Source organism: Neomonachus schauinslandi, chromosome 13, assembly GCF_002201575.2.
Source record: "Neomonachus schauinslandi chromosome 13, ASM220157v2, whole genome shotgun sequence".
Classification (NCBI taxonomy): domain Eukaryota; kingdom Metazoa; phylum Chordata; class Mammalia; order Carnivora; family Phocidae; genus Neomonachus; species Neomonachus schauinslandi.
Window position 1 is genome coordinate 84,705,849 of NC_058415.1, and position 23,218 is coordinate 84,729,066.

The following is a 23,218-nucleotide window of genomic DNA, read 5'->3' on the forward strand; positions in this document are numbered from 1 at the left end:
GATCATTTCACACTATAGACAAATATCGAATCACTATGTTATATACCTGAAACTAATGCAACGTATGTCGATTATACCTCATTTAAGAAAGAGAACACCAAAAAATACCCATAATCTCAACTGGTCAGAACCAAACAGTGGTTAATGCTTTGCTTTACATTTGTCTAGATCTGTTTCTATGTAGATTATTTTTAAGAAACAAAATAGGAGATTGTACTATGTAAACTATTTTGTGACTTAGTCTTTCCCCTGGAACTTTCCATGTTCCTAGATACGTGTCCTCAAAATTGTTTCCTGCTGCTGAGTCTTCCACTGTAAGGATGTTCTCTAATGAGGGCGCCTGGGTGGCTCAGTTGGTTAAGCGACTGCCTTCGGCTCAGGTCATGATCCTGGAGTCCCGGGATCGAGTCCCGCATCGGGCTCCCTGCTTGTCAGGGAGTCTGCTTCTCCCTCTGACCCTCCTCCCTCTCATGCTCTCTGTCTCTCATTCTCTCTCTCTCAAATAAATAAATAAAATCTTTAAAAAAAAAAAAAAAAAGGATGTTCTCTAATGATTAGAAATTTATCATTCCCCACTTCTGTAAACACTGTGCCCCAAGGAACGTATAGATTACAGTCCTCCCATGTGACCAGGCTCTGGTGATGGAGCCCCCCTTTCTGTCCCCTTAACCCATTGGCCTGGTTTCCACCTGTTCCCTCGCCTTGCAAGGCTGTGTCTCCAGATCTCACGAGATGATTTCTTCTTGTCCCCCTCTGAGGCACCTCCTCAGAGGGGGCTTCCCTGGTCACCCCACCTGAAGCAGCCTCTTCCTTCAGTCTCTGTTCCCGTTACCCTATTTTATTTTATACAAGGTACTTGCTCCTCTCCAAAGTTATCTTACATATTTGTTTGTTTGTGTTTACTGTGTGTCTTCCGCCACCGAGACTGTGACCTTGTGGGGTCGGTACCTGGGTCTGTCTTGTTCGACTGTCTGTCCTCTGCACTGTGATCAGAGCCGGGCCCCCAGAAGCTCAATACGAATGACCATATGGTGGCCGTTCTCTCGTGCCCACATCCCATCATTGCCTTAGGCTCTTGGTCCAGGAGTGGAATTCCTGGGTCACAGCCATGTCTATTTTTTTTAAGATTTATTTATTTATTTGAGAGAGAGAGAGAGAAAGAGAGAGTGAGCGCGGAGGGGGAGGGTAGAGGGAGAGAGAGAGAATCTGAAGCAGACTCCCTGATGAGCACGGAGCCTTGTCATGGGGCTCGATCCCAGGACCCTGAGATCATGACCTGAGCCAAAGACAGACGCTTTACCAGCTGAGCCACCCAGGCACCCAAGGCACGTCTATTTTTAAGGCATGTGGTATGCAGCACCAAATGAATCTAATCCAAAGTTTACCACTTGATACTCCAGCCGCAGTCAGGGCACCTGTTTCCCCCATAGCCTCTTTCCCCTTTAAAGTGTGTCTTTGTTAGTTTGATAAAGTGGCATCTTGTTGGCACTTGAATTTAATAATTACCCAGGTGGAACATATTTTCATGTTCACTGGCCGTTCATCTTGCTTCTGTGAACTGCTGGTTCACGGCCATAGTCCATTCCTTGACTGGAGTGTTCATCTTTCCCCTGCTGCTTTGGAAGAGCTGCATATATATGTCCTCTTATATGCTTCTTGGTAGGAAGATTTTCCCCCCACTTAATATATCATGGGCATAATTGTAAATATACTTCATCCTTTTTAAGAACTGAATAAATATTCCGTTGCATAGGCATACCATAATTGATTGAGCCAAGACCCTCTGTTCCTCAGTTTCCTCACCTATAAAATCAGAGAGTAACTGATTATGATTCACCGTAACTCCTAGTGTTGTGTAAATGCATTACTTACACTACTGACTTAGGGAGGCTCCTGGCACGCAGGATGCGCACAGTGAGTGTCAGCTGCCGTTAGCCGCAGTACGTGCCGCGGTGGAGCAGACTGCACAGGAGGGTTGTCTGCGAGGGTGCCGTGGCATCGGGTTTCTGCACTGCCCCCAACCCCCCGGGGAGCCTGAGCCTGGCGCTGGCCCTCCGGTGAACCAGAAGCTCTGTCTCTCGCTGAGGTCTGCTTGCTCTGACTTTTCTTGGTTTCTGTGGGCTTGTGTCCTGGTTCTCGCTCCATTTCCCCACCCTCCCTCTCACGTGGGTGAGCTCTAGTACTTCTGTGTCTTGCAAGCAGAGGAATGCGGTGAAAACACGGGGCCTGGCTGAATACAGAGGAGTATAAAGTGGTATAAGGTCCTGTGGTTGGTTCTGCAGGGCTGGGGGCTACCACTCACAGGATTCCCCCAGCGAGTAACTTTTCGTGGGCTCTAGCAGTAGAGAAAGCTGGAATCCACCATGCACACAGCTGTGGACATTGGAACACACCGAGGAGGTAACTGGCATTGGGTCATGTTGCACCTGTAGGAATGTCCCTGATGGTGGGGGTTTCCCTGAAAGGAAAAGTACATTCCCATATGGTCTTCCATGATATATTTTCCCAGCTTTCCACTTCTTTTTAAATTCATTTTTCTTGGGGCGCCTGGGTGGCTCAGTCATTAAGCGTCTGTCTTCGGCTCAGATCATGATCCCAGCGTCCTGGGATCGAGCCCCACATCGGGCTCCCTGCTCAGCGGGAAACCTGCTTCTCCCTCCCCCACTCCCCCTGCTTGTGTTCCCCCTCTGGCTGTGTCTCTCTCTGTCTAATAAATAAATAAAATCTTAAAAAAATAAATTCACTTTTAACAAAGGGATACATTTATAGTTAAAAAAAAAAAATCAAAGAGTACTGGGGCACCTGGGTGGCTCAGCTGGTTAAGCGTCCAACTCTTGATCTCAGCTCAGGTCTTGATCTCAGGGTGGCGAGTTCAAGCCCCATATTGGACTCCACGCTGGGTGTGGTGCCTGCTTAAGAAAAAAAAAATCAAAGAGTACCGAAAGGCTTGTAAGACCATGTAGCAGCCTCCAGCCCATCTCTTCCTTTTTCACTCCCCAGAGGTAGTCACTTTCAACTCTTAGATTTCTTCACTTCTGGTACTTTATCTCCATGTTTGTAAATAATTTGAGTATACTGCTTATTTCTTGATTTACCTATCCTACACATTCAGTTTTCTTATAATCTCCCCCATCAGGCAGCATCACAATTTTTGGTAAATTGGTGGTCAGTATTTACATATGACAAGGCAAACACAGAGTACCACTCCATCAGGTCATGTACTGGGGGTAGTTTTTCTTTCTCGTACAACCTTTTCATTTTCTTGGAATTAGTCATTGACTTGTTGCTTTCATTTGTTTAATTGTCTAGGTGTCTGTTGATTTTTATATTTGAATTTTTTAATTTTCTTTTTAATTTTTTCCCAGCTATCTTTATTTTATTTCATTTCATTTTATTTCCAGTGTAGTTAGCATAGTGTTATATTAGTTTCAGGTGTATAACATATATGTGATTCAACACTTCCATATATCACCAGGTGCTCACCACAAGTGCCCTCCTTAATCCCCATCACCTGTTTCACCCCCGTCCACCTCCCCTCTGGGAACCATCAGTTTGTTCTCTATACTTAAGAATCTGTTTCTTGGTTTGCCTCTCTCTCTTTTCTCCTTTGCTTGTTTGTTTTGTTTCTTAAATTCCACATATGAGTGAAATCATATGGTATTTGTCTTCCTCTGACTGACATATTTTGCTTAGCATAATACTCTCTAGCATCGGGGCGCCTGGGTGGCTCAGTTGGTTAAGCGACTGCCTTCGGCTCAGGTCATGATCCTGGAGTCCCTGGATCGAGTCCCGCATCGGGCTCCCTGCTCGGCAGGGAGTCTGCTTCTCCCTCTGACCCTCCCCCCTCTCATGTGCTCTCTCTCATTCTCTCTCTCTCAAATAAATAAAAAAAAAAAAAAATAAATAATACTCTCTAGCATCATCCATGTCATTGCAAATGGCAAGATTTCATTCTTTTTTATGGCTGAATAATATTCATGTATCTTCTTTATCCATTCATCAGTCAATGGACACTTGGGCTGCTTCCGTATCTTGGCTGTTGTAGATGATGCTGCTATAGACATCGGGGTACATGTATCCTTTTGAATTCGTGTTTTTGTATTTTCGGGGTAAATACCCAGTAGTGTGATTACTGGATCATAGGGTAGTTCTAGTTCTAACTTTTTGAGGAACCTCCATACTAAGTGCCTATTGATTTTTACATTTACATTTTTAAATTTTTTTAAAAAATTTTAAGTTAATAAATTATGTTTTCAAACAACTTTATGCCTGTGTTTTTAGTTTTCTAAACGCTCCAGTACATCTGTCACACACCTATCTATATTTCGTCCCAGGGCTTAAGTACAATTCTAAAAACTGTCATATCCCTTCCTCCTGCAGATGGCCTGCCATGGCCTTCTCTTCTTTTCCTCGTGTTGTGTCTATTCCCCGGCACACCACTGCCCCTCTCATCACCGTCCTGTGCAGGATCTGTTTCCTGGGATTCGTGGTTTCCTCTTCATTGATTTCATCCCCAGTTTTGCTGATGCATCTTCCAGTAGGTTCCCAAGAGAGTCCTGATGGGAGATTAACTTCTTAACTCCTTGCGCATCTGCAAAGGTCTTTATTCTGCCCTCACAATTAATTGGTTTAGGTAGAGAATTCCAGAATTCCCCAGAATTTTATTTTTTTTAAGATTTTATTTATCTATTCCAGAGAGAGAGAGAGCGAGCAAGCTAGCAAGCACAAGCCAGGGGAGGGGCAGAAGCAGACCCCACACTGAGCAGGAAGCCCTATGTGGGGCTCAATCCCGGGACTCCAGGATCAGGATCCGCCAAAGGCGGATGCCCAACCAACTGAGCCACCCAGGTGCCCCTTCCCTAGAATTTTAAAAATGTTTTTCTCTTGTCTTATATCGCATTCAGTGTTGCTATCCAGAAGTCTGATGCATTCTGATCTGCATTCCTTTGTATGTGACCTGTTAGTTCTCTCTGGAAGTTTTAAAGATGGTTTATTTCTCTGAAATTTGGTGGGATTCTCTCCTGTTTTGCTTTGGGACTTTTTCATTCCTTGTGCTAGAGTACTCAAGCCCTCTTTAATATGTCCACTCACCTTCTCTTCCATTTTTTCTTTCTCTTTCTGGAGATTTCATTAGTTGGATGTTGTCCTGATCCTTCAGCCTTCTTAGTTTTTTTCTTTCCTATAGCTTATCTCATCTTTGTATTTTACTTTCTGAAAGAGTTCCTCAATTTTCTGTTCCAGTATTTTTTAAAAGTTTTCATTTTATCTATAACATTTTTATTTCTAGGCTCTTTATATTATTCTTAAATTGATCCTTTAGAATTTTTTTTCACAATATTCCATTCTTGTTTGGTGGTTGCAATTATATGAATTATAGGTTTGGTTGTTTGTTCCTTAACTTTATTTCCTCATACAATTTGTGCTACCTTCAAATGCCCGTTTTTCTAGTTTGGACCCTGTCTTTCATATTTGAGACTTACCCCCAGCACCTGGTGATCCTTTGTTGTCAGTTTATATTTAAGAACGAGATTGGAGTGCCGGGGGTGGGCGTGGGGCCTGTTGGCTGGTGGGCGGCTCACAAGGTGATGTAGCCGGGAAGCAGCTTTTGGAGCAGGAGACCCCAGAGTCTGGGTGTGCCGATCCGCTCTCTGGCATTCTTTAGTGTCTCCAGAGATGAATCCTTCGATATCCAGCATTTAGGGGATACCTCTGGCTGCTGAGGTGCCAGCAGCAGGAAGGAGGATAAGCCTGGTGGGAGCGGGGTGGGGGTGGTGCAGGGGAGGGCCCACCATTCAGTGTGCATAGTTACCCCCCTGTTTTCAGTCTGGAGTCTACTTCCTCTTGGTGTTCTGGAGCCCGGAGCCTTACTCGTTCCATTTCTGCAGAAAATACATCTGAAATGGGGACGGGGATCTGGGAGTATAACTGCTATGTTTATAGACCTTGTTCGGATCTTCCTATTTCAGCTGGAAACTTACACGCACCCACCCCCACGGCCCCCACCCTCACCCCAGTGGAATCTGGTAGCTCTGGGGCCCAGGGTCTGGGGGCAGATCATTAGTCCCTTCAGGTCCTTAGATGTCATCACCACTCCACTTTGCTAAAGCCCAGCCTTTCACTCCACATCTCCAAACAGTTGTTGGCATCTCTCTTGCATCATACTCTGCTCTTGCTCTTTATTTTAGTGGGTTCATACCTTCTCCACATGGTTGTCATTTGAGAAGAATATTGGCAGCGAAGGGAGACAAAGCCATGTGTTCAGTCTGTCACTGCCCACCTACTCCTCCCAAGAGGCAGCTCCTGTACCCAGGGAGACTCTGGAAAGACAGGGAGGGCATGCAAGAGTGAGTGTGTATAAGAGAGCAGAATGAGTGTGTGTGTGTAATAAAAGAGTATATGTGTGAGAGTGTATTGTGTGGGTGTGCACGCGCGTGTGTGTGTAATAAAAGAGTGTGTGTGAGAGTGTATGTGTGTGGGTGTGCACGTGTGAAGCCCCGCAAACAGATACTCGAGGCATAGTGACAGCATTGGACATACTCCAGTGATTTGGGGAACAGGGCAGGAGAGCAATAAGATGACCAGAAGAATAAGGGACCTCATTGTTGAAATGGGTATATGGCCTCACAGAGTGGGGATTCTGAAGGAGATACACTCAGCTGAAGGGATTATATCCTGGAAACTTCATTTTAAAATGTTTGGTTACCAGGGTGCTGGGTGGCTCAGTCAGTTAAGCGTCTGACTCTTGATTTGGGCTCAGGTCCTGATTTCAGGGTCGTGGGATCGAGCCCCACGTTGGGCTCTGTGCTCAGTGTGGCATCTGCTTGTCCCTCACCCTCTGCTCCTTCCTTCCCTGCCCCCCTCTCTCAAATAAATAAATAAATAAAATGTTAAAAAATTTTTTTGAGATTACCTTGCTCGGGGAGCTAGCAAGGTGTATAGCTTTTCACATTTTGCTCCCGATTGAATGGCTGATTCTTTCATTCCTTCAACAAGTTTTGATTGAGCCCATACGTACCAGACACTATGCTTACTGCAAGGGAGAGATGAGGATCGCCGTTTTCCTTGTGAAGCTTATAGTCCAGTGGCAGGATAGCAAGGGGCAGGTAAACATTAATTGCACACGTGTATAATTTGTGTTTGAAAACTACAGCTAGTCCCAGAGATGGGGAAGGAATCCCAGAGGACCAGCTGAACCCCAGCGTGATGGTTTAGGACTTTTTGCATCTTGATGTAGCATGACATCACTTTAAAGGTTTGGTTCAATGTTAGACTAGATGTCTCCATTTTTCGTTTAGGCATGTTAGCGCTAGCTTTGTGGGTGCTCCCTGGTGTGCACTAAGCCACACGCTTTGCACATACATCATCTCTAACCACAGTGCCCCCAGGAGGAGGGGGCTTGCTTCAGCTGTCCTGTGTCAAGTTCAGGTCTGCCTCTTCATTTCATGGGCTGTGCTGCACCTAGAGCACGTCTTCCTGCAGCCCTCGGCCCACCTCCCCACGGCCTTTCCCGTCCCGGGATTCAGAGGCTGGCTGCTGGGGTCTCATGGTCAGAGTTGAGACGTGAATTTCATGCAGCTACCTGCCTCATACATAATGTATCTTGTAGGTTGTTAGCTCATCTAATTTGGGATGGGAAGAATTAAGATTAGTAAACACCTTTATGTGACTGGGTTGGAAAGCAGCTTCTGGTGGGTACATCTTATTGTTACAGGGAAGTCAAGGCTGGGAATGCCTGGCTTTGTGACACTAGGCCCACTTCCCTAGTGCTCCTGATGAGCTGGGACCCCGGGTCTTGTCACTCCTCACTTCAGTCCATCCCCTGCATAAGTCCAGGCTTTGGGCAGCTCTGCACTTTGCCCAGACACACACACACATACACACACACACACGTGCTTGTGCTTGCTCACGTGCTTTCTCACCACCTTCCTCACCTCCCCTTGGTTGAGGTTGAAGGGCATTACACATTTTTACTTCATTGCAAATGAGTTGTGGCCTCAGGGCAAAGCCAGGCCTTTGGTGGTCCATTTTTAATGCTTCTCCAGTGCAGGTTGGAGGACCGCCACTGTCTGGGCCTCTGAGGAAAGGGCAGGCCTGCTGCGAGCTTTTTCTCTTTACACACTTGCCCCAGCCTCTTTATCACAGTGAGGTGGCTTCTCACCCAGAAAAAGGAAAATTCAGGCAGTGGGGCAAGCAGAGGGAACCATCATTTCCAAGCCCTGGAAACAATAGTCTTGATTTAGGGTACACCCACCCCCCAGTGCAATTCCCAGATATCCAGGAGAGCCCTTCTGAACTCCATTCCTTTTCTAGTGGGAGGTTAAAAACAGCTCTGTCTTCTGAGGTCCCAGCGTGGGGTTCCACAGCCTTCCAGTGTTCTGCAGACTCTTTTTTTTAAAATTTATTAATGTATTTATTATAGAGAAACCATATAGGTTCCCTTATTTCTTTATTCCTACAGCATCTTTTTTTTCACATCTTAATGGTTCTGGAATTGGAATGCATCTTAAAATAGATCTGTACCTTTTGACATTGTATTCTTTTTTTCCTGAAGGGTTATTCTTTAAATCTGTGGGTTTAAATGACTACGTCCTAGAATTGAGGAAGTACAGTAAAAGGACAGTTGGGGAAACAAAAATCTTTCAAAACATGGAATCCACAGGAGAAAATCGACCAAGGGGATCCTTGGTGGCAGAGAACTAGTGCCACTGCCTGAAATCTCATGTTTTCCAAGAAACTTGATGGAAGACCATTATGGGGAAAAGTGCTGAGGAGGCCTGATGCCGTTCTATTTCATGTCTTTCTATGGGGGTGACATACTTGGAGCCAGGGTTCCTGAAATTATCCCCATACCATTCCTCCTCCAGGTTTCAGGCCAAACATATTTGCAAATGTAGCATAAGGACCTTTCTTTTCCTGTGTTGCATTGGCTAATTTACAATTCTGTTTGGAGGGGGAAAAAAGGCATTTTTCTTTTGCCAGTTGGCCTTTGGGCCTCTCTGAGGCAGCCTCGGAGAACATGGCTGTGGGGGGCCCTGGGGATGTCCTGGCAGCGCAGCCCAACACGCCCCCGCCCTGCGCGTGTGACAGCCCCAGGCCGCTGGCACGCTGTGTAGCGTGTACTCGGGATGGGGCTGAATCAGGGCAGTTTTTGTGCAAAGCATGGAGGTGCTTTCAGCAGTTTGTCAGATCAAGGACCGCATCCCAAAGTCTAAACCTCAACAGGACAACCGGGGAGACGACAGAGAGCAGACGGCTTTGGAGCTCATCCCAAAATGGGGTGCCACTCCCTCCGTCTTCCCGGCTGTGCCCCCTGGGGGTGCCAGCCACAGACCCTGGGCCGGGAGTGCCGTCCTGCCGGGCTGCTGGGCGAGAAAGCAGAGCACGCCCTGCCAGGCCGGGAATAGAGCCGTCTGGAAGGAGATGGGGGCTGTGCTGCCCTCGTCCAGCCATTTCTCTCCCGCTCTCCAATCTCCTTGTCCACTCTTTGCCCCAAAGCAGGAGTCTTCACACGAGGCCCCCCAGCCCCCAGCCCAGTACACAGGTCCTTTAAGACTCAACTCAAGGCTGGCTTCATGCTTGGATGCGTCTGAGAGGATCACCGCTATATAGCTGCGCACGGGAAAATGGCTTCTTAGTGAGACTATAAACAAGGAGCTGAATCTTTTTTATTTTTCTATCATGAGACAGTTTCCGACCTTGAGTACCCCTTGCAGAGCTTGTAGGGAGAAGACACAGCGAGGAGCGAGTTTCCCTGGCACCCCGCCCCCAGTCCCCACTAGGGTCCCAATGACGAAGCACCCCGGCTGGCCCCAGGGTCCTGGAGCAGGCCGCCGCGGCCGTCTCCTCATGGGCGGTGCCCGTCTCAGGTGGCATTTCACACCCCATTGGACTTTTTTCTGCACCCTCTGCCGTCCCCAGAGTAAGGGGTAATGAGCAACTTAATGTGCTGACTTCTACAGACCCTCCTTGGTCCATTGCAACAAAAGTTGCTCTTTTCTCATTAGAACCATTTTTGTCAGGGTGTCTTTAATCAGTGGCTTCCCTGGGGACAATATTTTTAGAAGTTGTATTTGTCACACTCTCCCTTTTCCAAACCTTTTGGAAAGTCTCTTCCCGGCGCCTGGTGAAATGAACTAATGAGATGCTATGAGAGTCCGGGCCGGTGTTAATTGGCGCAGGTACGAAGAAGCTGCTCAAGTACACCTTCGGTTCCAGCCTGCCTCACCTGCACTCTTCTTCTGTCTCTTTGGTGCAGGTTGCACAGACAGCAGATGGCGTGGACGCTGACCTCTGGAAAGACGGCTTATTTAAATCCAAGGTTACCAGATACCTGTGTTTCACGAGATCATTTTCCAAAGAAAATGTAAGTCTAGTAGTGGTATCCGTTTGCTGAGTGAGCACAAGGCGTTTACGTGCCTGGTTGAAATTTCCTCTTTTCTTTTCTTTCTTTCTTTTTTTTTTTTTTTGTTGTTGTTGTGGTGGTTTATTTTCATTGCCATATTAATCAGTGGTTTTAGTGAACTGGGTAGAATCAGGAGCTAGCGCTATGTTTCATTTATTAACAGTATTATTAACCATGTGCCCAAGTGTGCAGTGAATTCCATTAAAATGTGTTCTCAAAAGGGAACCAGGAAATTTCTCTCCCAGCCCTCATTTTCCTAGCTTTCCTGTAAGTCACAAATCACAGGGTGGGGTGGATGTGAGTATTTGCCGGCGCAGCTGGATTTAAAGCTGGCCAGCACGCAGAGGCAGAAGCTCCACGACCACTTCTTGCCTCAGACCCGGCCTTGTCTCCAAAATGACTGACTTTCTCCATGAGTCTCTGTGACGTTTGACATTTCATTGTTTCTGCAGGTAGGTATCTACCCCGTGTGCAGGTTTCTTTTAGTATGCTGTTCTGAACTCTTGGGCCCATAAATTAGGATGTTTTAAAGCTATCTATTAAGCCTTTTCCAACAGAATGTTTTAATGAGTGGCTTAGAAAAAAAGGGAAGTAGCTTTTGTGAGGATTTACACAGATCAGCTCTGAGGGAGGCCTGTCCTAGGCACTCTGCAAATAAACCTCTTCCATCCTCAGACAATCTCTTGAAGTATTAGCTCCTTTCCTGAGATCAGAGAGTTTTTGTGCTTGCCCAAGGTCACCTGTGTTCCCTAACCCCAAACAGGGTGCAGTCAGATTTTCATTTTCAGGGGTGACATTTTATTTTTGGCCTAAATGTTATTGTCTCTTTCTAATGCAAAAAAAAAAAAAAAATGGGGGGAGGAATGTTTTTATTAATTTATTTTTATAAATTTTATTATGACAGTAATATATGCTCATGGTTTAAAAAGAAAAAAATATTTCAAACATCCTCATCCAGAGTTGTGAAAGGGGAACAATAAGTCTTCTCCCCATCATGTACGACACAGCGGTGGTCCTATCCCAGGGTCCTTGTGTGCCCCTTCAGTGTTGTCGGCATGTAGACAGTCACGTGATCCTCTGGCTTGCACTCCCTTCCATCCGTTCCTGTTATTTATTGATAAGTCTTTGTTAGGAACATTATTCCTAATGTATTCAGGACTGGGGGAGAAGACAGCGCTTTAATTTTTTTGCCCCTAATTATGTGAGTAATATATGCCTGCTGTAAAGTCCAGAGTTTCTAATGGGGCAGGGACAGTCCTGGTGCTAAACACTAGAAATCCTTCACGTACAGGTGAGAAGGTGGCAGCTGAGCCTATAATGAGTCTGAGCAGGTCCCTGGGGCTCATTGTGCAGCCCGAGGAGACATTGAGGAACAGTCTGGAGGCCAGGTTGCCTTTCCGGCTGTGGGCTCGAGCAGATAGGGGTAGTTACCCGCCCCCCTCACCCCCGGCATTGCTCCATTCCTCCACCCCTGCATCCATATCCACATGCAGTGTACTCTCACTCCCCTTTGTCCCTGGAGTTGACCTAAGCCTGTTTTTGAAACTGTTTATATTTTTAGCTTTTGTCACCTCTGTTCTGTCTGCTGGCTGCCGCTGTGTGCAGGTCAGTGCATTCACTGCTGCTCAGGCAGCAAGGACAGACTCCTGAGGATTTGCACAACTCACCGTGCCCAGTGGTCTCACGATGTTCTTTACTGATCTCTGCTCAGCCCCCACCTTTCCTGACTGAAGCTGCAGTTCCCAACTGTGGCCCCAGAGGACAGCCACGATCGCTTTGATTGTTTTTGAGTTCTGGTTGTTTTTTGGTTTTTTGTCTTTTGGGGGTTGGTTTTGCATTTCCCCTGAAGGCTGTGGGGTATTGGTAGTCTAGGCCAAAAGAGTCCTGGATCCCTTGGAGTTGGTGACAGTGACAAGTCTAAAAATGACAGAGAGAAGTCACCAGTACTTGCTAATTTGGAGTGTCCTGCATAAATGTATGATAGAAGATGTATCGAGTTCATCAGCGTTTGTTGAACGTGAAAGTTGTTATTGACTGCTCACTTTGTAAGCCTTACCCTGTGCGGGCTGGGTGTGATGGAGCAGGGTGTGAGGAAGGGCTGGGAGAGGAGGGTGAGGGCGGTGGGAGAAGTCTCTGCCTCCCCTCTGAAGGAGGGTGGGAAGTCGGTGCATTTTGTTTTCAGAAGAACGACTGAGTCCTTTAGTGAGATCCAGAGGGATCCACTCAAGGGGGGGGTGGCAGGTACCCACTTGCCAGCCCAGGAGCACAGTAGGAATGGGTATGTTTTAATCCACTACAGCCGGTCTGTCCTGGCCCTGCTGTCACAACCAGGACATTGCATAGTGTGTATTTTTACAACTGTACAGGAGGGATGTGGGATCTCAAGACTGGACAGATTCTTAATTAGGCAGCTCGAGACTCCCAGTGTAGGAGTTTGGGGACACTCCTTTGGAACCTAAGTTCCTTTCCCCCAATAATGCTATTAATACGGAAACCTGGCTTTGGAGTGACATTGCTTCCTGGGGAAGGATCGAGATTAATTGCACTTTTCATGCCCTGTACTTTCTGCATTACCTGTAATAATAATGTACATAGATTAGGTAGGGAGGATATTAAACAGAAGGATTTATGAACATTTGAATATTAAGTTGGTTATCTGTGGCTACCTTAAATGCAAGGTTGTCAAAAATAATTACAGTATACTGGCAAATACTGGCTACCAGAGACAGTATAAATACCCTGAGTCAGTGCATATTGGGCTTTTGGCATGAATCATTTGCTCAACAAGGATTGGGAATACGTTCTTCATATTTATGAGGAGGAAATGAAAGAGAGCATGGGATGGGGGAGGGGAGCAGTGTCACAGACCTACTGTATTAAACCCAGTACAACAGCAGCCCCGTGCACGGAGGGACCCCACTTGGGCTGTGGGAAGCCTTGACAGTGCAGCCTCCCATTTTGTATGAAGGGGGGGGTTTTGTTGCTTTTTTTTTTTTTTTTTTTTAATGGCCACACCACTGACGTTCTGGTTTTATGATCAGGGACATTTGTAGAGTGTGGAGGGTGAGGTCGCTAAGTGGTTTGCAGTTGACTTGTGTAAAACCCAACTTGTCAAGTCGAAGACATTGGAGAAGGATATTGATGAATGCCCATCCATCTGCAGGGCAGGAAAACATACCCAGTTGTTAATTTCTCAATGCAGAAAGCAGTGATGACACGGAAAAGCAACTGCCAGGAAAAGAAAAAATTATGATAGATTAGATCAGGCAATTCTGAAAGCAGCCGATGTTTTCGAGTTAGGTTAACGGTCCAAACCTTTTCTACACAGTCAGAGATTTATTCTGCATTAGTAAGGTTCCACTTTCCACGGGCTGCACTGCGCTGTGCATTGTTTCCCCAAGACCCAGCTACCTGAAATGTAATAGTAGAATATAGTCACCAAACGCAGTAATTGTGAGAGAAACAGTTTTGTGACAACAGTGCCCTAAAAGCCCTGGTCACAGTTGACACTTGACACATTGACTGTCATAGTGAAGTTTGAAGAATTTATTTCATTTGTGAGCTTTCGGTTTATAATGTATTTATTAAGTATACTTTTGTTTTTATTGATAGAGTTTAGATTTGTCATCTAAGCAAATCCAATTTGATTTCCGACTCTGGCCCACCCAGTTGAAAATGTACCCCAAAACATTACATTATTCAGTAGATAATAATTGCACACCTACTATGTGCCAAGAAGTGTGCTACGCTTGGATGTATAGTAGTAACAGACAGTTTTGGTCCTCGTGGCCCTTGAACTCTCGTGGTGAGACAGATACTGAAGAAAGAACCTCACAAATGTGCCATTATAAATGGGTAGGAAGGAAAATAGGAAGTGGCCAAGAGAGACAATAGCGCAGCATTCAGATGGTAAGAATTCCCTGATTGGCTCTCCGAGCTAGTGTTGGCATGGAGCGTTTCAGCCGGAAATGTGGGCAGCAAATGCCAGTGTGTTTGCAGAGGATGCGCTCTCCTGCAGTTACAGAATGGTGTGTGCTGTCTTCAGAATGTATTTTTGCACTGGTTACAGAAACCGCGCACTGTGGACCCCCTACGCTACCACTAAATAGAAACTTTAAGAGGCCCTTGTGCATGTCATTTTAGTAGATGTGTAATATTGAGGCAGCAGGGCTTTTCAGCCTGTATTAGGTTGTGATTCCTGGGATTTTACAGAACGTATCCAGCAACCGAAATGTGTGTCAGTATGCAGACTGGCGATCACTTAGGAGTGTGACTGGTCCTCTGGTAGGCTTTGACACAGCTCTCCCCTGCTGCAGTGACTGCCCTAGGAATGCGCGCTCTCTAAAACCTGCTGGCCCCCGAGAGCCCATGCTCCAGGCTGAGTGGCAGCCTGGTCCCAGGACATGCGTGCACAGCTGCCCTCTGCTGGGTTAAGTCTCCCGCATCTCCTGGGTTGCTGTCTAGCTAACCAAAGCCGTGTCTGAGTGAGTGGCTTTGAGGTGCTGCAGATGAAGCTCCTTCCTGGGGGCCACCCGAGTCCCCGTGTAGCCGCTGGGGAACATTAAGTGGCACCTCCTCTAATTAACCTGCTGTAGTAAAGCTGCATGAGTCATTGTGTTAAATATGCATCTCGAAGCCAAAATGGCAAACCCACCACAGGGGTGTTCAGATTAATAGTCTGTATCTCTTTTCTTTCTTCCCAAGAGTCATTTAGGGAACGTGTTAGTGGATATGAAGCTCATTGACATCAAGGACACTCTGCCTGTAGGCTTCATCCCAATTCAGGAGACGGTGGACACACGTGAGTCTCCCTTTAGTACCACTCATCACAATGGGACTTTTCTTCCACCAGGTATATTTTTAGATGTTTTGTATGTGCATTTTTCTTTGGGAACATTTTAGGAGGCCTTGCTGCATGCCCGTGAATAAACCCTGCTGCTTTTGCCATGTATCTGACTTGGTTCTCCAAGGAGTTTGTGGCGTTCTGGGTAGGAGCATATAAATGAGCAGAATGTCCCTTTCTCTTAGAATGGGCTCCCTGCTGAATCGGCTCACTCAGGAATGGAACGGTGAAACTGGTTATAGTCCCTCCTTAGTCCACATCCTCTGGTGTCGTGGAAGCCAAGCTTGGCTCGAGACCCAGAAGCAAAAGGAAAAAAAAAATCAGAGACGCCCAAGGAATATAAGTGCAATAATGTCCTTATTTTTGGCTCTTGGAGCACACAAGAAAAGCCAGAACCAGAAAGACCGCACGTTAGCGGACACAGGATCGAATCTGAATGAATACTCTGACCCCTGAGCCACAGCGAGCAAAAGTGAATCACTGACCAACCGAAGCTTCTTCAGGATCTGGGAGGGCTTTGCGTTTCTTGTCATGCCTGTCGGTTATTAAATAATGCTGGAAAACCTCTGGATATTTGAGCTTCCTCATTTTGATTTAACTTAACTTGTTTTATTTTTAATTACTGTCACCAACTTTAGGATGTCTCCAGCAGTGAAGCAGTAAATGAAAAACAAAGAATCCTTTCTTTATTACCCATGATTCATTTATGAAATCCTTTATCTCATTCTTTGTCATGCATACTTTATCTTTCCATATTAGCCCCATTTTGGACCCATAATCTTTCGCTGTTTCCTTGCTAGCGTTTCGTACCGACCAGACTTTGCGTATCTACTCAGCTGCCACTCAGCTGTCATTTTCTCGAAACAAGTCAAGTCCGTTGTATTGCATATTTTTGTTTTCTTAATAGTCCTCTCACTTTTGGACATTTTGCTTTTCTTGTTATTATATGTATTAGCTAATAATCATGCTAGCTGATATGTGGCATGTGACTTACCAGATGCTAAGCCCCATGGTGAATGCTTTATGTACGTGACGTCACTGGATCTCCAGAAGAGTCCTGTTCGGAGATGGGTATTCTTATACCCATCCCACGTGAGGACAGTGGGACACAGTAACTACTGAGGGTTTGCAGAACGTACCCACGATCACACATCTGGAAGCAGGGGAGTCACGAGAAGACACACAGGAGTCTGACTCCAGCCCTGCTGTTATAACCACGGTGCGACCCTGTCGCAGCATGTGGTTAAGTGCCTTTTACAGATGGATTTGATACATTTATGCATCAGGTGTTGTTGGTGACAGTTCTGTTGAGATATAATTCACATACCATTAATTTACCCATTTGGAGTATACAATTCAGTGGTCTTTAGGGTATTCACAGAGTTGTGTGACTCTTACCACAATTAATTTTAGAACATTTCATCACACCCCCCCCCCAAAACCCCTGTACCCATTAGCAGTCACTCCCCATTCCTCTCCAGCCTGCCCCTTTTCACCCCTTCCTGGCCCTGGGCAGCCACTGATCTACTTTCTGTACAGACTTGGCTATTCTGGACATTGCATGAAAGTGGAATCTTGTGATGGGCTTCTTTCACTAAGCGTAATGTTTTCAAGGTAGGTCCATGTTGTAGCATGTGTCAGTACTTTATGCCTTTCTATTGCCAAATCATATTCCGTTCTGTGGACTTCTGCATTCTGCTTATCCATTCAGTTGGCGGATATTCGGGTTGCTTCCGCTTTAGACTGTTAAGACTAGTGCTGCTGTGGACATTCACGTACAGGTTTTTGTGGAGACACATGTTTTCATCGCTTGTGGGGCCGTACCTAGGAGTGGAACTGCCGGAGTCATATGGTAACTCTCTATTTAGCTTCTAGAGGAGCTGCCAGACTGTTTTTCAAAGGAGCAGTGCCATTTTACATCCCCACCAACAGCACATGAGGGCTCCGGTGTCGCCGCATCTCCGCCAACACTTGTTCTTATCATTCTGGCCATCTTACTGGGCACGAAGTGGTCTCTCGTGGTTTCGATTTGCATTTCCTGAGGGATAACGGTGTTGAGCATAGTTTTGTGTGCTTGCTGGCCATTTGTATATCTTCTCTGCAGAAATGTCTATTCTGATCCTCTGGCATTTTAAATTGGGTTGTCTTTTTTATTATTGAGTTATAAATATTTGAACATATTCTAGATATGAGCCCTTTATCAATTATATGGTTCGCAAAATTTTCTTTCTTTGGGTTTTCTTTTCACTTTCTTGATGTCATTTGAAATACACAAGCTTTTTGTTTTGATGGAGTTTCGTTTGTTTACTTTTTTCCTTTGTTGCTTATGTTTTTGGTGTCATACCTAAGAAAGCATTGCTTAATTCAAGGTCACCGCCTGTTTTTCTTTTTTTCTGAGGGTTTTTTAGTGTTCGCTCTTACACTTACGTCTTTGATCCATTCTGAGTTAACTTCTGTGTATGGTGTGAGATAGGTGTCCTCCTTTATTCTTTTGCATGTGAATGTCATGTTGTTCCAGCATCATGTCTTGAAAAGACTATTCTTTCCCCCATGGAATTGTCTCAGCATCCTTGATGAAAATCAGTTGACCATAAATGTGAGCTTTTTTCTGGACCCTGAGTTCTCTTCCATTGATCTGTATGTCTTTCCTCATGCCAGTACCACACAGTCTTGATGACTGTAGCTTTGTGGCAAGTTTTGAAACCAGGAAGTATGAGTCTTCCACCCTCATTCTTCTTTTTCAAGATTATTTAGGCTAGTCTGGGTCCTTTGAATTTCTATATGAATGTTAGGCTTAGTGCATTTCTGCAAAGAAGCTAGCTGGTATTTTGATATGAGTGGTGTTGAATCTATAAACCAGTTTGGGTATGCATCGATTTTGAAGGATTTTCTTGTGATGAGTTTCCAAGTACTGGAGGCTACTGGGTCTTAGGTCCTCTACGGTCTGCTCCAGCCTTCTACAAACGTCTTTCTCATCTTCAAGCACCCTATACTTTACCCAAACTGAGGCACTCACTGTGCACTCTTCACCCTTTTTTCTTTCCTGACTCTACTTATTTTTTAACTCTTTGTTATTTTTTTCCCTGTCTGAAAAGCCCTTTCCCTCAACTCTGAGTATCCACACCCCGTATCTTTCAAGGGTGAGCTTTCATTCTGCCCCCTGCATGAAACCGTCTCTGACCCCCAGATACCAGTTTCAAGCAAGCTCTCTCTCTTCCACAGTCAGTGGAGATTGATGAATGCCTTCTGTAGGCACCGCAGGCTTTGTGAGAGAAGGCAACTGACTGAGATGCTGGCCTTTCTCTCCGGGAGCTTAGTCTGGTGGGTGACCTGTCCCTGAAAACACGGAGTTGCATTACAACATAATCAGAGAGAGCTCTCTCTCGTCAGAGAGATCAGGGACCATCTGCCTTCTCTGCTGCTTTTCATCACACCCGGCTCAGCACACATTCAGTGGACGGAGGGAGGGAGGGAAGCACCACAGGTTACAGTGGCCAGAAGCCAAAGGAAGAATAGATTCTGTCTCTCACTTCCCACCTCAACTCTGTCAGGATGCACTGCGGCTTGGCCTAGGGCAGGCAGCACTTGGACTCTGGAGTCAGACTCACCTGAGACTCTCTGGCTTTGCCACTTACAGCTTTAGTGCCCCAAGCAAATGACTTCACCTTTCTAGGCCTCAGTTTCCTTATCTGTAAAATGGGGGGATTAGTATCTACCTCATAATGTAAAGCTTGCATTTTAGCTGCTTACATGTTTTCTGCACGTCTGCACTACTTACCTCTTTCTTTGAGGGCGAGATCCATGTTTAATTCACTTGTGAATCACCTGAGACACCTGCCATACACAGTGTCTTGCTCAGAGGATGGGCTCCATAAAGATAAGCTTTATTATTCTCTGTTGCCAAATTAACTTCCAGAAATACCAGTTCACAGTACCACTAATGATACAGGCTTGTGCCTGTGTTCCACACGCCTGCCAGCATAGGTTTTAAATTTTTACTCAGTTTTACTATTCTAATTTTATTTAATTTTCATGTCATCATTTATTAGCAAGGCTGAACATTTGCACAAGTGTTTGCTTGCTGCTTTTGCTTACTCTTATATGACTTGTCTGCCTAGGAGCTAAAATTGCCTTGTAGACTTGTATTAATTTCCTACTTCTCCCTCGTGCTTTTCTTAGTTTCAAAATTTGCATTGGTGTTCATTTTTGACAACTAATTGACTTATAATGTCTTTATATTGATAGACTCCAGAGCCACAAGGGGATTTCCCATTCTGCATTTTCCTCTTAATTTGTTGAACCAGTTAAGTGAGGAGGCCCAGGGCTGCGTCCTGCCTGGGCCTGTGGTCCAGCTGTGGTGGGACCCCGGTGATCCTGGGAGGCCTCTTCCCCCTGACAGTTGCTGCCTGTGGGCATTCTGAGGGCAGGTCCTGGCATCACCAACAAGCGTCTTATCACACAAGGAGGGTGGGTTTAGGGCAGCCTGTTCATTTTGGGTAGTGTGGTCATTTCCTGGAGCCTGGAGCCTGTCCCCAGGGGCAGGGTGAGCCCAGGCTGACCGGATGAACCTGTGGTCAGCTCTGTGAGGTCTCAGTGCATTTAAGGCCCCGATTTTATAAAGTCAGCCAAAAAGATGAGACTTCTGTAATGAATTTAAAATAGTTTGTTGCTATCCACACAGTACTTAAAAACTGGAAGACTGTTTGTTTTAGTAAAGTGCTGTATCCTTTCCCTGTGTTCATTAGCATGACTGAACACATTTCTATTGACTCTGTATAATATGTTTACTTAAAATTAGGCCTGTTTAAGCATGTGTAATTAGCGGCTTCATCTCTTACCCCGAGTTGCTGTAGACGGAGGAATAGAGCAAAGAGCAGCGTGGCAAAAGCAAGTAATAGACCTGCATTTTCACCTATTTGAGGGAAGTTCTCACCTTCTTCACACTTTCCCAGGTCTGATCTTACCATCTAATAGTTTTCGGAGGTGCGGTGTTGGTCTGGGTGTTTTCCTCCAGGATGCCATCCCTGTCTTGTAGGGTACAATGTCTGGGGTCTGGATTCAGGACATTATTACTCATAGCTCATAGATCTGATCTAGCCCTCAGTTTCCTTGCCTGGGAAAAGAATCCACCAAGTTTCTGAGTTTCTACCTGGCTCTTTAAAAGACACCCTCCCCCCAGTCAACAATAAGACAACACGACTGACGGTAATCTCCCCTTAGTCAAGTCAGGACCGGTGGCATGACTGTCCTTCCCTCCCCACTCGGTGTCTGATTTGAGTGTGCTTACTTCCTGCCCCAGAAGTGAAAGGTCTTGAAAGTCAATGCCAAACGCTGACATACATTGTGCCCTGGAGGCTTACTGGTAGTAATGATGATAAGAACATTCATGGCTATGCTTTATTGAGCACTTACTGCGTGCCAGGCGCTGGGCAAGCGAAGCATAGGAAGTGTTATCACATTTCATCCACCCAACGTCCCTTTGGGGTGGGGTTTCATTAACTCCGTTTTACAGATAATGAAACCTAGGCTCAGAGAAATTAAGTCACTTGCCTAAGATCATAGAGCTGATGGCGGAGTTGGGATTTCAAACCAAGGCACACCTGACTCCTGTATCCAGTGTCTGCAATTGATTGGAATTCATATTTAAAAACCACAAATGAACAAACAAAAAACACCCGGTTAGTCACCATTGGAGGTTGCTAGATCGCCAGCTCATTGCTTTAAGATTTAATAAATAAGAGCAAAGAATCACGTGTTTATCTTTCCTTTCCTGTACCGAAGCTTTTTCAGGGAGACGAAGTAGTTGAAGAAGAAAAGTTACTTTTTATGTAGAAGAATTCCAGCTAATAAATACAGAAGGAATCACAGAATTAGAAAATCACCATTTTGAAAACTTTAGTGAAATTATGGATCTAGGCAACAGTCATCAGGGGATGAAAATGCTGCCCAAAGAACAGTTGTTGGGGACTTGTTATAACCCAGGTCGCAGGCCGACCCCACCGGAACCCACGCAGGGTGGCAGAGCTGGACTCCGTGCCTTGCGACAGGACGCCATCGGACACCTCTGCACCACTTGTGAAGCATTCCTACCTAAAAAAAAAAAATCTAACCGGCATCTAATCAAGCCTTTTGCTCTAACTGCCAGTTCACAGGAAATACCTGAGAATGACCCAATTTCCCCAACTTACCAGTGGCCTGAAGGAAAGGAGAGGGTAGAGAGGTCCTTACAGAATAAAAGGAACCTAAGAGGCCTAACAACCAGATTCGGTGCATAGACATCGTTTGGATCTTGATCCAGGCAAAGCAATAGTTAAATGGTATTTTTGAGACAATGGAGAAAACTTGAATATAGACTATCTACTGGGTGAAACTAAGGAATCATTGTCCATTAGGTATGAAAATAGCCTGCTGGTCATAACAAAACAAATTGTTTGCCATAGATGCCCACTGAGGTATTGATGGGTGACATGACATGGTGTGGGGATTCATCTTAAATCCTCTGGCAAAACCGCCAGGGATTGGGGGGGGAGAGGCGAAAGCAGCTTGTCCGTTGTTGACAGTGTTGAAACTGGATGAGGGGACCAGGTGGATTCAGTCTGTTGTCCTTCCCACTTTGGGAAATGTTTGAAAATTCCCATAATAAAGAGTAAAAAAGAAGAAAAGTCCACGTGGCAAAAGTGTTAATGTTCAGGGTGTCTGTGTGTATGTCCCTGATGGCTTGAGCAGTGAGCAAATGGTGGTTGTGGCCTTTAGAAGCCAGCCCCACAGGTTTATTCCAGCTCTGCATGCCCCTGGGCGCCCTTCCCGGCAGGGGTGCCTGGGGTCAGGTCCCAGGTGCAGGGCAGGGCGACTGGTGCCCGTTCCACAGTCACAGCCTCTGCACCCTGTGGAGGGCAGGCGGGGCGCAGCCCAGCAACCTGGATGGCTAGTCACTCCTGCCACCAGGAAGGGAACGTGACAGGAGACACGGCATTCAGAATAGAGATGTTGGCATCTCTGGAAGACTCATACCTTTTCTTGTTGTCCTTTTCTTCAGAGGAATTGGCTTTTAGAAAAAAGAGGCTGTGCATTAAATTTATCCCACGGGATTCAACTGAAGCTGCAATTTGTGACATTCGGATCATGGGCCGGACCAAGCAGGCCCCTCCTCAGTACACGTTTATTGGGTAAGTCTTAGTAACACGGATGGGCTGTCTTCTCTCTGCCCAGAGAGCTCAGGTCACTCCTGGGGATAAAGTCCTGAGACTGTGGGACCCACGGGGCTCTCGGCCACCTGCCTCTCCGGCCTGAGCTCTCATTGCTGCCCTTCTTGCTAATGCTGCTGCCAGTCCAGATGCCAAGCTCTTGACCTCTCTGTGCCTTTGTCCATGCTGCTTGCTCCATCTAAGGGCCTTTCCTTCCCTTGTCCTTCTGTGTGTTCGTCCTTCAGGCTCCTCGGGGAGCCTTTCCACATAGCTGAAAGCCCAGGTGTCCTCTCCTTTTTGACCACTCGGCCTCAACTCTCTGCATTGTTTATTCACCCCACTAGAGTTTGAGGAGCACCCATTTGTACCTCTGGGCCAAAGACCCTGGATATGGTGGTGAATGAGCAAGCAAAGCCCGGCTCTCGTGGAGTTGGTATTCTAAAAGGGGAGACAAGCAACAAACAAGAAATAAATGAGTGAGACCATTTCGTTAGTGGCAAAAATGAAACACAGCAATGAATGGAGGCTACTTCAGCAAGGGTGTCGGAGGTGGGGGCGGGGTGGTGACATGTGACAGAGATGTAAATGTCAAGAAGTCAGCCATGCAGAGATTTGAAGGCAGAGCCTTCTAGGCTCAGGAAAAGAGCAAGTGTAAAGGTGGGAATGGGTGTGGCATGTTCAGGAGCAGAAAGCAGCCCGGTGTAGCTGGTGTGGGTGAGTGAGGATGAGTCGGGCTTTGGGATGAGCGGTTAGCAGGACCTCATACAACATGGCGGCAGTTTGGATTTT

At 46.0% G+C, this 23,218-nt stretch overlaps 1 protein-coding gene across 1 annotated transcript in view; it reads left to right on the plus strand.

Annotated features, from left to right (window-relative positions):
* Window positions 1-23,218, plus strand: part of MVB12B (multivesicular body subunit 12B) — a 186,514-nt gene that overhangs the window by 49,260 nt on the left and 114,036 nt on the right. Inside the window, exons 3-5 of the mRNA XM_021691486.1 lie at window positions 10,256-10,363; window positions 15,107-15,203; window positions 22,282-22,411. Of these exons, the coding sequence (XP_021547161.1) occupies window positions 10,256-10,363; window positions 15,107-15,203; window positions 22,282-22,411 (335 nt within the window). The remainder of the gene's footprint in view (window positions 1-10,255; window positions 10,364-15,106; window positions 15,204-22,281; window positions 22,412-23,218) is intronic.